The sequence below is a fragment of the Bos grunniens genome, chromosome 1, assembly GCF_055505025.1.
Source record: "Bos grunniens cultivar Pamir isolate PY7600 chromosome 1, Bosgru_T2T1.0, whole genome shotgun sequence".
NCBI classification, from domain to species: Eukaryota; Metazoa; Chordata; class Mammalia; order Artiodactyla; family Bovidae; genus Bos; species Bos grunniens.
The window spans coordinates 46,778,747-46,793,850 of record NC_141165.1 but is presented as its reverse complement, the minus strand read 5'-3'; the positions used below and the strand labels follow the sequence as shown (position 1 = coordinate 46,793,850).

Genomic DNA, 15,104 nt, shown 5'->3' with positions numbered 1-15,104 from the left:
TATATTTTTTAAAGTAAAATGTTAAAAATTGTTAGTTTTGCAGCTGAAAACATGGTTGTTATAATAGTTATCTGTATTTGTCTAAATTTAATCCTCAAAATTAAGTAAAAAATTTAGGAGTACTTTATTATCATACACAATTCACCTCTAAAGGCACACATCATATAATAAAATTAGCTGAAGTTGTTATACAGTTAGGATGCTTTCTTTTCTCTAACATTTAATGAAAAAAAAATTAAAATACACAGAAAAGTTGGAAGTATTGAACCAAATATACACAACACCTAGATTCTTCAATTAACATTTTACTATATTTGCTTTATCACATAGCTACTCATCTATTCAACTTACATTTTTATGCATTTCAAGATAAGTCAATATATTTGATTCCCTAAACACATTATTAACTAGCATTAAATATAGATTTCTAATTTTTTAATGGAATTTTACCTATAAAGAAATGCACAAACCTCAAATGTATCATTAGATTAGTTTTGAAGAATGCATCCATCGTGTAACCCAAACCTCTGTCAAAATAGAAAGCATTACTGTCACCACAAAAAGTGCCTTCATGTCCCTTTGAGTCAATCTTCCCCTCTGAGATAACTAGTGTTGCTTCTGTCTTTTTTCCCAACTGTAGATCAGTTTTGCCTATTCTAGAACATTATATAAATGGAATCTTACAATATGCAATTATTTGTATAAGGTTACTTTCAGGCAGCATAATATTTCTGATGCTTATCCAGGTTACTGCATTACTATAGTCCATTTTATATTCCACTGTTTGTTCAGTTGTTGTTTATTTTTACATAATCCATTCTAGTGATGTACTTCTAGGCTTTTACCATAAGGCTATTTTGAATAAAGCTTGAATAAAGTTACTGAATATTTTTATGAACATATGCTTTCATTTGCGGGACATGATAAATTCCAAAGAGAAGAATTTCAGTGTTATCAGACAGACGTATCTTTAGTTTTATTAAAAAATTATCAGATCTTTTTTCAAAGTGACTATAGCATTTTATACTTTGATCAATTTGTATGAAAGTTTTTTTTTTGTTGTATGAAAGTTTCCGTTGCCCTGTTCACCAAAATTTGCTGCTGTCAAGTCTTTTTCACTTTAACCTAGTGGGTATGTACAGGTATCTCACTGGTTTCAATTTGCATTTCCCTAATGACTCACAATGCTAAGTACCATTTCACGTCCTTATTGGTCATTGGTATATCTTTTCTTGTAAAGTGTTCTACTCAAATCTTTTAGGCATTTTTGATTGGATTGTTTGTCCTTTTACTATTGACTTGTAGGTGTTCTTTATGTAATCTGGACAGCAGTCCTTTGTCACAGATTTTTTGAATATTTTCTATCTGAGATTTACCTATTCATTTTCCTAATGTATCTATTGATGAGTGGAAGTTTTTAATTTTGATGAAGTCTAATTAATCAATTTTTTTGGTAGTTCTTACTTCTGTCCTCTGAGACAACTTTATTTACTATCAATTCATGAAGATATTTTGGTGTTCCTTGTTTTAGCTTTTATATTTAACTCTGATATATCCTGAATTAATTTTTATGTACAATGTGATGTAGGAGTCAAAGTATATTTTCCCACATCAGTATTTAGTTGTTCCAGCACAATTTGTTGAAAGACTTTCTTTTCCCATTGAATTGTTTTGGTGCCTTGTCAAAAGTGAAATGGTCATATCAACAGGTGTCATTTACAAGGCTATTTTGTTTCACTGATCTATTGTTGATTCATATGCCAGTATTACAGTGACTTGTTTACTGTGATTTTATAATAAATCTTAAGTTGGGTGATGTTAATTATCCATTATTATTAGCTTTTTAATAGCTTTTGGTGTTTTAGTGGTTGATATAGAGATTATACATCCTTAACTTCTTAGTCTACATATATTGAATACTGCACCATGTCACATAAAATACAAAAGCGTGCAACTATATGGATCTATTACCCCATCCTTCTGTTCTTTATGCTCCAGTTGTCATGTTAAAACTTAAATGAAAATAATTTATGAGCCCCAGAGTATAGTGTTATAATTCTTACTTTAAATGAGCGTAGACATTTTTCAATTTAAAGGAAAAAGGAATTTCATATTTACTGATATTTATTACTTATAGTATATTTTAATCCTTTCCTGTTCATTTTTTTCAATGTATATCTCTCTTCTTCAAATTGAATAATTTCAATTGATCTATCTTAAAATTCACTGATTCTTTCTTTGGTAATCACAATATGATATAAAAGTCTATCCAGTAGATTTTTTTTAAATTTTATTTTATTTTTAAACTTTACATAATTGTATTAGTCTTGCCAAATATCAAAATGAATCCGCCACAGGTATACATGTGTTCCCCATCCTGAACCCTCCTCCCTCCTCCCTCCCCATACCATCCCTCTGGGGTAAACTTCCCAGACTTCTGGGTCGTCCCAGTGCACTAGCCCCAAGCATCCAGTATCGTGCATCGAACCTGGACAGGCCTCTCGTTTCATGCATGATATTTTACATGTTTCAATGCCATTCTCCCATTTAGATATTATATTTTTAAATTCTTGACTTTCCAATGTTTAGTAGTTTTTTGCTGAGATTTTCTATCTTTTCATTCATTATTAGCTTATTTTCCTCTATGTCACTGAATATAGTTAATGGCTGATTTGAAATCCTAGTCAGTTAATTATGTCATCTAGTCCAGTTCAAGGCTGGTCTGTATTGACTGTCTACTCTTGAGTATAAGGCATCTTCTCATTTCTTATCCTAAATGCTATGGATGTTATGTTATGGAGATGCTGGATTCTATTATGCTCCTCTAGAGTACTGATTTTTTTTTTTTTGGTATTGCTTTGTTTTAGTGGGCTTCCCCAATGGCTCAGTAGGTAAAGAATCTGCCTGCAATGCAAGAGACATGGTTTCTATCCCTGGGTCAGGAAGATCCCCTGGAGGAAAGCATGACAACCCACTCTAGTAGTCTTGCCTTAACAAGTAGTTAACTTGGCTGAACTCAAATACTTAAGACTGTTTCTCCTTAGGGTAAGTAGCAGTAATGTCAGTTTAACCTTAGATGAGCTGTTTAAAGTCTATTTCAGGGATAAGCCAGAGATCTGGGAAGAATTTATAAGCGAAAGTTGAGCTCTCTTTCTATCTCTTTTTGAGGGTATCCTCGCACTTCTCAAAGCTAGGGCTGCCTTGATAGCTATCCACAAGTTTTCAAACCAAAAAGACAACAGATTTTATCAAAGTTTTAGCTTCCCTGCATGGATTAGATTGTACACTGCCCTCAATCTAACAGTCATTTAATAAACACCAAAACAAACAACAACAACAAACAGGGAATTCAACCAGTGCTATTCTCTTCTTTTAATTAAAAAAATAATATATTTTTTTAGATCAGTTTTAAATTGATAGCAAAATTAAGCAGAAAGTACAGAGAATTCCCATGTACTCTCTGCCCCCGACATATGCATGGCTTCTCCACCATCAACATCCTGCCCCAGAGTGGTACATTTTTTTACAATTAATGAACCTGCACTGGCACATCATTATCATAAATCTATAATTTACATTAAGGGTACACTCTCAGTGATGTAGTTCTATGGGTTTTGACAAAATGTATAAAGACACATATTCACCATTATAGTAGCACACAAAATAGTTTCACTGCTCTAAAACCCTCATGCTCTACCTATTATCCTTCCCTCTTATCCTGGCAACCACTGATTTCTTTACTATCTCCACAGTCTTACCTTTTCCAGAACATCATATAGTTGGAATCATCCAGTGTATGGCCTTTTTAGATTGGCTTTTTTCAAACAGTAATTAGCTGCTACTGCTGCTGCTGCTGCTGCTGCTGCTAAATCACTTCAGTCATGTCCGACTCTGTGGGACTCCACAGACGGAAGCCCACCAGGCTCCCCCATCCCTGGGATTCTGGCAAGAACACTGGAGTGGGTTGCCATTTCCTTCTCCACAGTAACAGACCTTCTTTCAATTTTTCTTCTTTCAATTTCAATTGAAAGTGAAAAGTGAAAGTGAAGTCGCTCAGTCGTGTCGGACTCCTAGCCACCCCGTGGACTGCAGCCCACCAGGCTCCTCCCTCCATGGGATTTTCCAGGCAAGAGAACTGGAGTAGGGTGCCATTGCCTTCTCCACAGTAACAGACCTTCTTTCAATTTTTTTTAATGTTTCTTCCATGTGTTTAGACTTGGTCACTCTCCAGTGTTCTCAAGTAGCAATTTTGTCCAGAATTTATAGTTGTTATCTGTGGGAAATCTGATCTAATTAGATCTAATCTGATCAGTCATTAACAGAAGAAAAAGTTTTAAAATACAAATTTGTACACTTAACAGGGATAACCAGACTTCTAGTCACTGTTCAAGACTGACATATCAGAGCTTATCTTAGATCAGGCCTATAATTATTGAATTTTGGGACTGGAATAGATTTTAATGGTCATCTAAAGAAATAATAGGTTTAAAATTAATCATAATTCCCATCACATAAAATGAAATATCATTATTCCATTACTTATGATCTGCAATTTACAAAAGAAGGATGGTTATATTTTAAATATATTTAACAAACCTGTCAAGGCTGTTTCACTTATTGATTTAATTTGTAGAAAAACTTCTCTCTTCAGTGAAGTCCAGTTTTTAAAATGATCATATATTTCATTTTTAATGCTGTTTAGCTCCCTTTTAGTAAAAGCAAGTAATGCAAGAGTCTTAGTCCAGAAATATTTGTATTCCATCAATCTCTGACTGTAAAGTAGTAAAGAAAAAATTAGGATTTAAAAAAATAGCAGGCATAATAACAAATATTTTTTTAAAAAATTTCTTTGAAAAATGGTTTTACAGTAACTATATAATCTACAGTTCAAATGGAGACAATTTTGAAAGTGAAAGGAGGTGCTATCTACATTATGCTGAGATAACATATAAATGGGATATTCCAGAAAGACTGAGGTAATATGATCATCCCAGTTCATTTCCACTGTGTTATTATTTTCAACTATAAATTAAAGATAGCTAACTATCCTCTTATAATTAACAGCAAACATTTGAAGAAAATTAAGTCAAAAGTGACTCAGTCACTGAGCCTAAAAGAGAATCTCAAATTTGTAGACAACATTCTCCTGTGCTATGGCCTTATAGGCAGTGTAAAACATGGGGTAATAATAAGTGAAACCTTTTAAGTGACTGATCCAGTGCTTCTGCTTCATCAAATGCCACAACTCAAAGTAACCACATGTGTTTTGCCATCCCAATGATTTTTATTACTTCAGATGTCCTGGCTAACGTTTACCTAACAAATCAAGCAAGATGCAGACAGATCTGAGTGTTATCAGAAAAAGAAGAGGACTGAAGCCATGGCAGTTAATTATTTTGTTAATATTTATCTAAGTAGACTAAGACCTATTACGCAGAGAGTGTATCTGTCTTGTTCATCACAGTCTCCCTAGCACTTAGCACAGTACCTACCACATAGTATATACTCAACACATACTGATGAATGAATGAATGATTGAAAAAAAATCACTCAGTTGAGGGATAAAGAAGTAAGAAGTAAAGAAGTACTGAGGACAAAATACTGGGCAACACCAGTATTTATGGGAATAAAACAGAGTACAATCTCTCAAAGGAGATGAGATAGGAGCAATCAGTGTGTCAAAAAACAAAAACAAAAACAAACCAAAAGGATAATGTCTGAAAGGCCAGGGGTAAGAGAATTTAAAGAAAGAGTAGTGGTCAGTATTTAAGTCCTCAGATAAAGGCTAAAAAGTCCATTATGTCTGGTATTGAGGAGGCCTTTGGTGATTTCAGCGATATCAGGTAGGAAAAGACTGAGCAGTAAAGCAGAAATGAGGAAATAGTTATGTGGTACCAGCAATCAAGAACCTTGACTGAGGCAACAGGAGAGAAAGAAGAAAATCCACAGTAGAATAGTTTGTTAGGATGGGAGACATCGGAGTGTGTACATAGCTGAGTAGGAGTGCAGTCACAGAGACTAAAACACATGCAAGAGATGTGATCACCTCTTGTGCAAAGAGCTAGAAAGGACAGATGTAAAACAAAGGCTGAAAGATTAGCCTTTGTTAGGAAGAAGGGTGGTGTCATTTTGTGTGGTCAATTACTAAGGTCCATGTGAGTGACCAAAAGCCACAGGGGATCCTCAATCAGCATGCAGACCTCAGAGCTAAGAGAGACGTTGATTTCAAAAAAAAATAAATCAAAGGAAAGGGTGGGGTGAGGGAGGGATGGATTGGGAGGTTGGGTTAGCAGATGCAAGCTATTGCTCTAGAACAGATAAAAATAGCACAGGGAACTATATTCAATATCCTGAGATAAACCATAATGGAAAAGAATACAAAAAAAGAATGTATACATATATATATAGGTAATTGAGTCACTTTCCTTTATAACAGAAATTAACACAACACTGTAAATCACTCAAACCTCATTTAAAAAACAAAAAATCAAAGAAAGAGTCCATATAGATCACTAAATCAAGGGGCCCAATAGTGAGAATGGGGTTTTGAACATAAAGCCAGTAAGTGGTAAGAAAAAGAGACAAGAACTATGAACTAAGTAAAGATTAAGGGACTAATGGGCCCAATGTAAGGTGCTGGGAGCAAGCAATGTACCTGGGGGTCAAGGCCTAGAGAGATATTTAATAGAAGAAAGACTGGATGTGGATGCATGTGCTTCTGCAGGGAAAAGGGCAGGAAACAGAAAATTCAACCTTCTTAAATAAGAGCATTTCCATCACATTTTGTAGAGCCTAGATCTTACATGATCAGTGTGGATAGAAGGATGGCTTTGGTCTAAAAGATGACTACAAAAATTAGGTTTAAAAGTGTGTACTTATTTGTAGATTGAGAAAAATCATTATAAAAACAATTGTAAAAGTTAATAAATCCCATCAATATCACAAAATACTGAAACAGGATATAACTTTTAAGTAACAGCTCTATAATACTTATCGCCTACAATTTTTGGCTACATGCTTTACAAGCACCTTTTCATATGAGAACCACTGTATAATAATACTTTATGCAGAGAGAATATAAAAATTATACAGCTTTTCATCTAGCATGGCCATTAGTTTTATTTTCAGTGGTAATTTAGAAAGATTCTTTTAGCTTTATAGTCCATTATTGGAAATACCATTTAAATATTAAGCATTGTCAAATTTGGAAAAATCCTTACGAAAACCTTTCATATATGATAAATTTTTGGAATTTCAAGTTTTATCAGAAAATGACATCTTAAATTATATTTGAAATGATGAAACTCATAAACCAGTTTATCTCAGATGTCCTGAAATAGCATACCATGATTCTATGCTATATTCAGCAATGTTAGCAGCTTTTGTCAAATCAGCAAGAAACTTAAATCTTTCTCCCCAATGTATTCAAATTTTGAACGCCTCTTCATTGAATGGATTACAAAATAATCCAAGAAATTTTACTGAAAATGTATCTCTTATGACATAATCTAAAAAGAAGTTAAAATTTGTTTCTTCATGACAGAATAATTTCTATTGTTTAAATTGTTCATCTTCATTGCTTTTATTTCATTAATTTAAAAAATTTCATATACACCCTGATTTTTAATCTTCAATGTCTTACTTGTGTAATTAAAGCAGTCTAAAATGTCTTTCTAAATGGCAGTTACAATGTATATTCCCAATTTGACTTTCCCTTTCAGATCCTCCAAATGCCAGTGACTATCCCAAAGTAAGATAAGGGAAATCATAACGCAGAGACAGAGTTTTTATAATTTAAATTTATCCTACAATTTAAAACCAACCTACTTTTGCCAGGGGCACTACCAGAAACTTGGTGGCGGGGGGGCTTTGAAACGTAAGTATCATTTGAGTCACAGGAAATATGCCTGTATTGATAACTTTCAATTCTCTTCATGAAATATATAAGGCAAGACACATAGCTGCTGAGAGATAAGTAGCACAAAGAATTTTAAGCAGAATATTGAAGATTTAGAATAGTATGGGGGAAATTGAGGACCTGGTGTTTAACAACCTATATGTAGGTATAAAGATGAGGATTTTAAGGGTAAATAAGCAGCGGTAAAAGTAGCTGGAGTATTGGTAAAGTCCTTTATAAAGAACAATTGAACATGAAAACAAGATGAATTTAGATCCTTACTTTACATCATTCACAAAAGTTAAAATGGATCACTGACTTAAATTTAAGACCTAAAACTCTAAAACCTTTAGAACAAACTCCTGGAAAAAATCTTGTGACCTTTGGTTAAGCAGAGTTCTTAGATACATTACCAAAAGCACAATCCATAAAAGAGAACATTGATTAAATTGTATTCCACTGAAAATAACAACTTTCGTTCTTCAAAAACACACAATTATGAAAATGAAAAGATATGCCACAGTCTGGGAGAAAAATTTGCAAATCATATTTCAAATAACAGACTTGTACCCAGAACATACAAAGAACTCTTACAATCTGATAACAATAAAACCAACCAGTGAAAAAATAGACAAAATATTTTAATATATTTCAGCAAATAACCATACAAATGGTTAATAAACACATGAAAAGATGCCCAACACCATCAGTCATTTTGGAAACACGTATCAAAACACAATGAAGTACCATTTCACAGCTTCTAGAATGGCTATTTCTTTGGAAGGAATGATGCTGAAGCTGAAACTCCAGTACTTTGGCCACCTCATGTGAAGAGTTGATTCATTGGAAAAGACTCTGATGCTGGGAGGGATTGGGGGGCAGGAGGAGAAGGGAACGACAGAGGATGAGATGGCTGGATGGCATCACTGACTCGATGGACGTGAGTCTGGGTGAACTCCGGGAGTTGGTGATGGACAGGGAGGCCTGGTGTGCTGTGATTTATGGGGTCACAAGGAGTCGGACATGACTGAGCAACTGAACTGAACTGAGAATGACTATTGGCAAGAACAAAGAAAAAGTAGAATCTTCATTTCTGGTAGGAATATAGGTACAGCCACTTTGCAAAATAGTTTGGAGGATTCTTAAAAGTTAAATATCAATTTACTATCAGTTCAGTTCAGTTCAGTAGCTCAGTCATGTCTGACTCTTTGCGACCCCATGAACCGAAGCACGCCGGCCTCCCTGTCCATCACCAACTCCCAGTGTTTACCCAAACTCCTGTCCATTGAGTCGGTGATGCCATCTAACCATCTCATCCGCTGTCCTCCCCTTCTCCGCCTGCCTTCAATCTTTCCCAACATCAGGGTCTTTTCAAATGAGTCAGCTCTTCGCATCAGGTGGCCAAAATATCAGAGTTTCAGCTTCAAAATCAGTGTGTCTAGTGAACACCCAGGACTGGGCTCCTTTAGGATGGACTGGTTGGATCTCCTTGCAGTTCAAGGGAGCTCTCAAGAGTCTTCTCCAAAACCACAGTCCAAAAGCATCAATTCTTTGGCGCTCAGCTTTCTTTATACTCCAACTCTCACATCCATACATGACTACTGGAAAAACCATAGCCTTGACTAGACGAACCTTTGTTGACAAACTAATGTCTCTGCTTTTTAATATGCTGTCTAGGTTGGTCATAACTTTCCTTCCAAGGAGTAAGCGTCTCTTAATTTCATGGCTGCAGTCACCATCTGCAGTGATTTTGGAGCCCAAGAAAATAAAGTCTGACACTGTTTCCATTGTTTCCCCATCTCTTTCCCATGAAGTGATGGGACTGGATGCCATGATCTTAGTTTTCTGAATGTTGAGCTTCAAGCCAACTTTTTCACTTTCTTCTTTCATTTTCATCAAGAGGCTCTTCAGTTCTTCTTCACTTTCTGCCATAAGGGTGGTGTCATCTGCATATCTGAGGTTATTGAGATTTCTCCCGGCAATCTTGATGCCAGCTTGTGTTTCTTCCAGTCCAGCGTTTCTCATGGTACTCTGCATATAAGTTAAATAAGCAGGGTGACAATATACAGCCTTGACGTACTCCTTTTCCTATTTGGAACCAGTCTGCTGTTCCATGTCCAATTCTAACTGTTGCTTCCTGACCTGCATACAGATTTCTCAAGAGGCAGGTCAGGTGGTCTGGTATTCCCATCTCTTGAAGAATTTTCCACAGTTTATTGTGATCTATACAGTCAAAGGCTTTGGCATAGTCAATAAAGCAGAAATAGATGTTTTTCTGGAACTCTCTTGCTTTTTCAATGATCCAGTGGATGTTGGCAATTTGATCTCTGGTTCCTCTGCCTTTACTAAAACCAGCTTGAACATCTGGAAGTTCACGGTTCATGTATTGCTGAAGCCTGGCCTGGAGAATTTTGAGCATTACTTCACTAGTGTGTGAGATGAGTGCAATTGTGCAGTAGTTTGAGCATTCTTTGGCATTGCCTTTCTTTGGGATTGGAATGAAAACTGACCTTTTCCAGTCCTGTGGCCACTGCTGAGTTTTCCAAATTTGCTGGCATATTGAGGGCAGCACTTTCACAGCTTCATCTTTCAGGATTTGAAATAGCTCAACCGGAATTCATCACCTCCACTAGCTTTGTTCGTAGTAATACTTCCTAAGGCCCACTTGACTTCATATTCCAGGACGTCTGGCTGTAGGTGAGTGATCACACCATTATGATTATCTGGCTCATGAAGATCTTTTTTGTATAGTTCTTCTGTGTATTCTTGCCACCTTTTCTTAATATCTTCTGCTTCTGTTAGGTCCATACCATTTCTGTCCTTTATTGAGCCCATCTTTGCATGAAATGTTCCCTTGGTAGCTCTAATTTTCTTGAAGACATCTCTAGTCTTTCCTATTCTATTGTTTTCCTCTATTTCTTTGCATTGATCGCAGAGGAAGGCTTTCTTATCTCTCCTTGCTATTCTTTGGAACTCTGCATTCAAATGCATATATCTTTCCTTTTCTCCTTTGCTTTTCACTTCTTTTCATAGCTATTTGTCAGGTCTCTTCAGACAGCCATTTTGCTTTTTTGCATTTCTTTTTCTTGGGGATGGTCTTGATCCCTGTCTCCTGTACCATGTCACGAACCTCTGTCCATAGTTCATCAGGGAATCTGTCTATCAGATCTAGGCCCTTAAATCTATTTCTTACTTCCACTGTGTAATGATTAGGGATTTGATTTAGGTCATACCTGAATGGTCTAGTGGTTTTCCCTACTTTCTTCAATTTAAGTTTGAATCTGGCAATAACGAGTTCATGATCTGAGCCACAGTCAGCTCCCGGTCTTGTTTTTGCTGACTGTATAGAGTTTCTTCATCTTTGGCTGCAAAGAATATAATCAATCTGATTTCAGTGTTGACCATCTGGTGATGTCTATGTTTAGAGTCTTCTCATGTTGTTGGAAGAGGGTGTTTGCTATGACCAGTGTGTTCTCTACAACTCAGTAGTTCCGAATTATTGATACTTAGGTATTTACTCAAAAGAAATGAAACATACATCCACACAAAGTATGTGAATGTTTATAGTAACAGTATTCTACCAACAAGCAGAAAGAATCCAAATGTCTCTCAACTAATAAATGCTAACAAATGTCTCTCAACTAATAAAAATAAAATGGGGTAAATTCATACAATGGAATACCATTTAGCAACGAAAAGGAAAAAAATACAGCATAGATGAACACCAAAAATATCAGTGAAAGATATCAGATATAAAAGAACACATATTATAGGATTCCATGTAACTGAATTGTTCAGAAAAATACAAATCTATAAAAACAGGAAGAAGATAAGTAATTGCCTAGGATTGGTGGTAAAAATAGAGACTGACTGCAAATGGCATGAGGGTCTCCTCGGGATACTCAAATATTCTAATACTGGAAGTGGTAATGGTTGCACAACTCAGTAGGTTTACTAAAAATCATTACATTATCCACGTAAAAGGTTGTGGATTTTGTAGTTTGTAATTTATATCTCAAAAGCTATTTAAATATATAAGGTTATTAACTACAGTATCAAGGGTATAAAACAAAGCAAAGTCAGTAATGGTTGGGAGAATCACAAAAAAAAGTAAATACTAGAAGTTTTAATGTGGCTGAAGAGTTGTGAAAGTGAGAGATTTGGGGAGTTGGCTTGAAAATTTCAGAAATGACAGACTCTGGATTTATTTACAAAGAAGAAAAATTAAAGGATAAGTGTATTTCAAACAATTTACAGAAGATTCACAATAGGAATCCTTTGAAAGTAAGCATTAGTCTAAAATATTTCAAATATAGATTGATTTGGAATATTGGAGTTATACACATGCATGCATGCTGAGTTGCTTCAGTCATATCCAACTCTTTGCAACCCTATGGACCTCAGCCTGCTAGGCTCCTCTATCCATGGGGTTCTCCAAGCAAGAATACTGGAGTGGGCTGCCATTCCCTCTTTACATAAAGTGAAGTATACCTATATTTCACACTGTTTTTTAATATCTATTTTACAGATTTTCAAAAGTTAATTTCCATTCTCAAAAGATACTTTACTCTGAATAGCAGATGTGCTGAGCTAACTGAGGCAAACCACAGCTACTCCTCATCACCCCTTTGCAAGAGACAGGTTGGAAATGATGTCAGGGAAAATACAAAGCATGAAGAACACTTTGTTGCAGGCTAGGTGATTAAACCTGATCGCAATTAACCAAATGAGAGGATAATTTAAGATGAGCAAAGTGACTCAAAGACATAGTTCACTAATCTCTTGAAAGTTCTTTTTGGGCTCCATAGGTAAAGACGATTACATCTGAGTAGCTAAAGCTCAAGCTTCTTTTCCTTACCACCTTAGAGATTATAAGCTCCTTTTCTTTATCCACAGCAAACTCAAAGTTTTATGTTCTAGTAGATACTTTTTAAATAATCAGAAAACTAGTTTAAAATGAGCCTTTAGTAAGGCAACAAAATCACTGAACTCTACAACTTTGGGTTTGATTTTATTTCCACCTGACTGCTTTTTCCCATGCAATGTACCTACTACTAAGAGCATTAATAAAACCAGTAATTACATTTATTCATCAGTCACAAACTTTTATTTACATCGTGTCTAGTTATATGGTTACTTTCAAAATTTCTAGTGTGCTACTTTTTAAAATAAATCAGATCCAATACTCCCAATTTGTGATCTTTTAGCTTTCATAAGGAAATGGCAACCCACTCCAGTATTCTTGCCTGGAGAATTCCGTGGATGAGCCTGATGGGCTACAGTCCATGGGGTTACAAAAAATCGGACACAACTAAGTGACTTTCACTTTCATATAAAAATCATAGATATTTTGAAAACATTTGAAAAAATAAGCAGTAAAATGATGACAAAATTAGAACACAATAAAAATAGCATTTAAAGATGTATAAGTTTTTTCAAGAATTTAAAATACTACAAATTACATGTAAAATGTAAATAATAAAGACTAGCTGTATCAGTCCATAATGTCCATAGTATTCTGAAGCAGCATTAATTATCTAATTTAGTCCTAGTCTAACCTTTGAAATGTAGTCAATCCTGCCATCCATAATGGCATTTGTGCATTAAAAAAATGGATTTCCCTAGCAGACTTGGGCCAAAGCTATTGTTGGAGCCAAGATTGATTACTGATGGTGCTGACTATAATGGAGAGTTGAGGTCACCTGGGTGGTATCCTGCTGGTTCAATATAGATTTCTAGGAAAAGGCAGAGATTTCTGATGACAAAAGTTGCCATCTGTTTTGTGAGTAGACTCATTCATTCATTCAAGCATCAGTTTTGTGTAAGGATTTAATGAAACATAGATGGTTAACAGGTTTTCACCAGACACTCCATATAAATTATTAGTCAGATCATTATTTTAACAGAAAAACATTCTTAATAATAACTAGTAGTTTGGAAAAAATAAGAACATTAAAAATGTTCACCTAGCATATTATTTTAGTCAACCTGAACCTGTGTCTTTTTGTAATATTCATTTAACTTATTCCACTTTTCTAAGAGCTAAAAGTTACTCAATTTGAAAATTAATCATTCTTTCTGATATGTGCAATATACTTAATTTTTAAAAATACTTTCCATTTTCTTTAGAATGTTGGGTTTTACCTTTAGTTATTGTAAACCCTCCGAAGATTATATAAAAACAGATTTAACACCTTTTATGTTGGAAACTTTGAAATTTAGAAGTCTGTTACTATCCAGTTAGAAAATTTCTCCATTCTATTCTTTTCATGTCACTGAACTATCAGGAGATCACGTACACCAAGAAATACTGGTCAAGAGGAGAATGAATTCATCACTGTGCTTTCATTCTAAATGTCCCTGCAAAATAAGAACAAGGTGTTTGCCTGATTTAAATGTTACTGGCAGGATTTCCCTGGTGGTCCAGTGGTTAAGAATCCACCTACCAATGCAGAGGGCATGGGTTCTTCAATTTCTGATCTGAGAAGATCCCACGTTCTTCTGAGAAACTAAGCCTATGCGCCACACACTACTGAGCTCACAACCCACAGCTACTGAAGCCCACACATGCTCTAGAGCCCTTGCTCCACAAAGAGAGAAGCCACTACAATGAGAATCACCCACGCTGCAACAAGGACTCAGCACGTGCCCCTCAGTTCAGTGCAGTTCAGTTTAGTCGCTCACTTGTGTCCAACTCTTTGCGACCCCATGAATTGCAGCACGCCAGGCCTCCCTGTCCATCACCAACTCCCGGAGTTCACTCAAACTCGCGTCCACTGACTCACTCGAGTTGGTGATGCCATCCAGCCATCTCATCCTCTGTCGTCCCCTTCTCCTCCTGCCCCCAATCCCTCCCAGCATCAGAGTCTTTTCCAATGAGTCAACTCTTCACATGAGGTGGCCAAAGGACTGGAGTTTCAGCTTTAGCATCATTCCTTCCAAAGAAATCCCAGAGCTGATTTTCAGAATGGACTGGTTGGATCTCCTTGCAGTCCAAGGGCCTCTTAAGAGTCTTCTCCAACACCACAGTTCAAAAGCATCAACTCTTTGGCACTCAGCTTTCTTCACAGTCCAACTCTCACATCCATACATGACCACTGGAAAGACCATAGCCTTGACTAGACGAACCTTTGTTGGCAAAGTAATGGCTCTGCTTTTCAATACCCTATCTAGGTTGGTCATAACTTTGCTTCCAAGCACTCAGCTT

General features: G+C 35.8%; 1 protein-coding gene across 5 annotated transcripts in view; it reads right to left on the bottom strand.

Annotated features, from left to right (window-relative positions):
• Positions 1–15,104, bottom strand: part of LEKR1 (leucine, glutamate and lysine rich 1) — a 204,996-nt gene that overhangs the window by 128,726 nt on the left and 61,166 nt on the right. Inside the window, exon 4 of one of the 5 annotated variants that reach the window (XM_086391695.1) lies at positions 4,597–4,772. In XM_086391695.1, the coding sequence (XP_086247821.1) occupies positions 4,597–4,772 (176 nt within the window). Of the gene's footprint in view, positions 1–3,758; positions 4,168–4,596; positions 4,773–15,104 lie in introns of those variants that run through there. The other 4 variants (XM_086391684.1, XM_086391656.1, XM_086391664.1 and 1 more) reach the window with 4 other exon arrangements.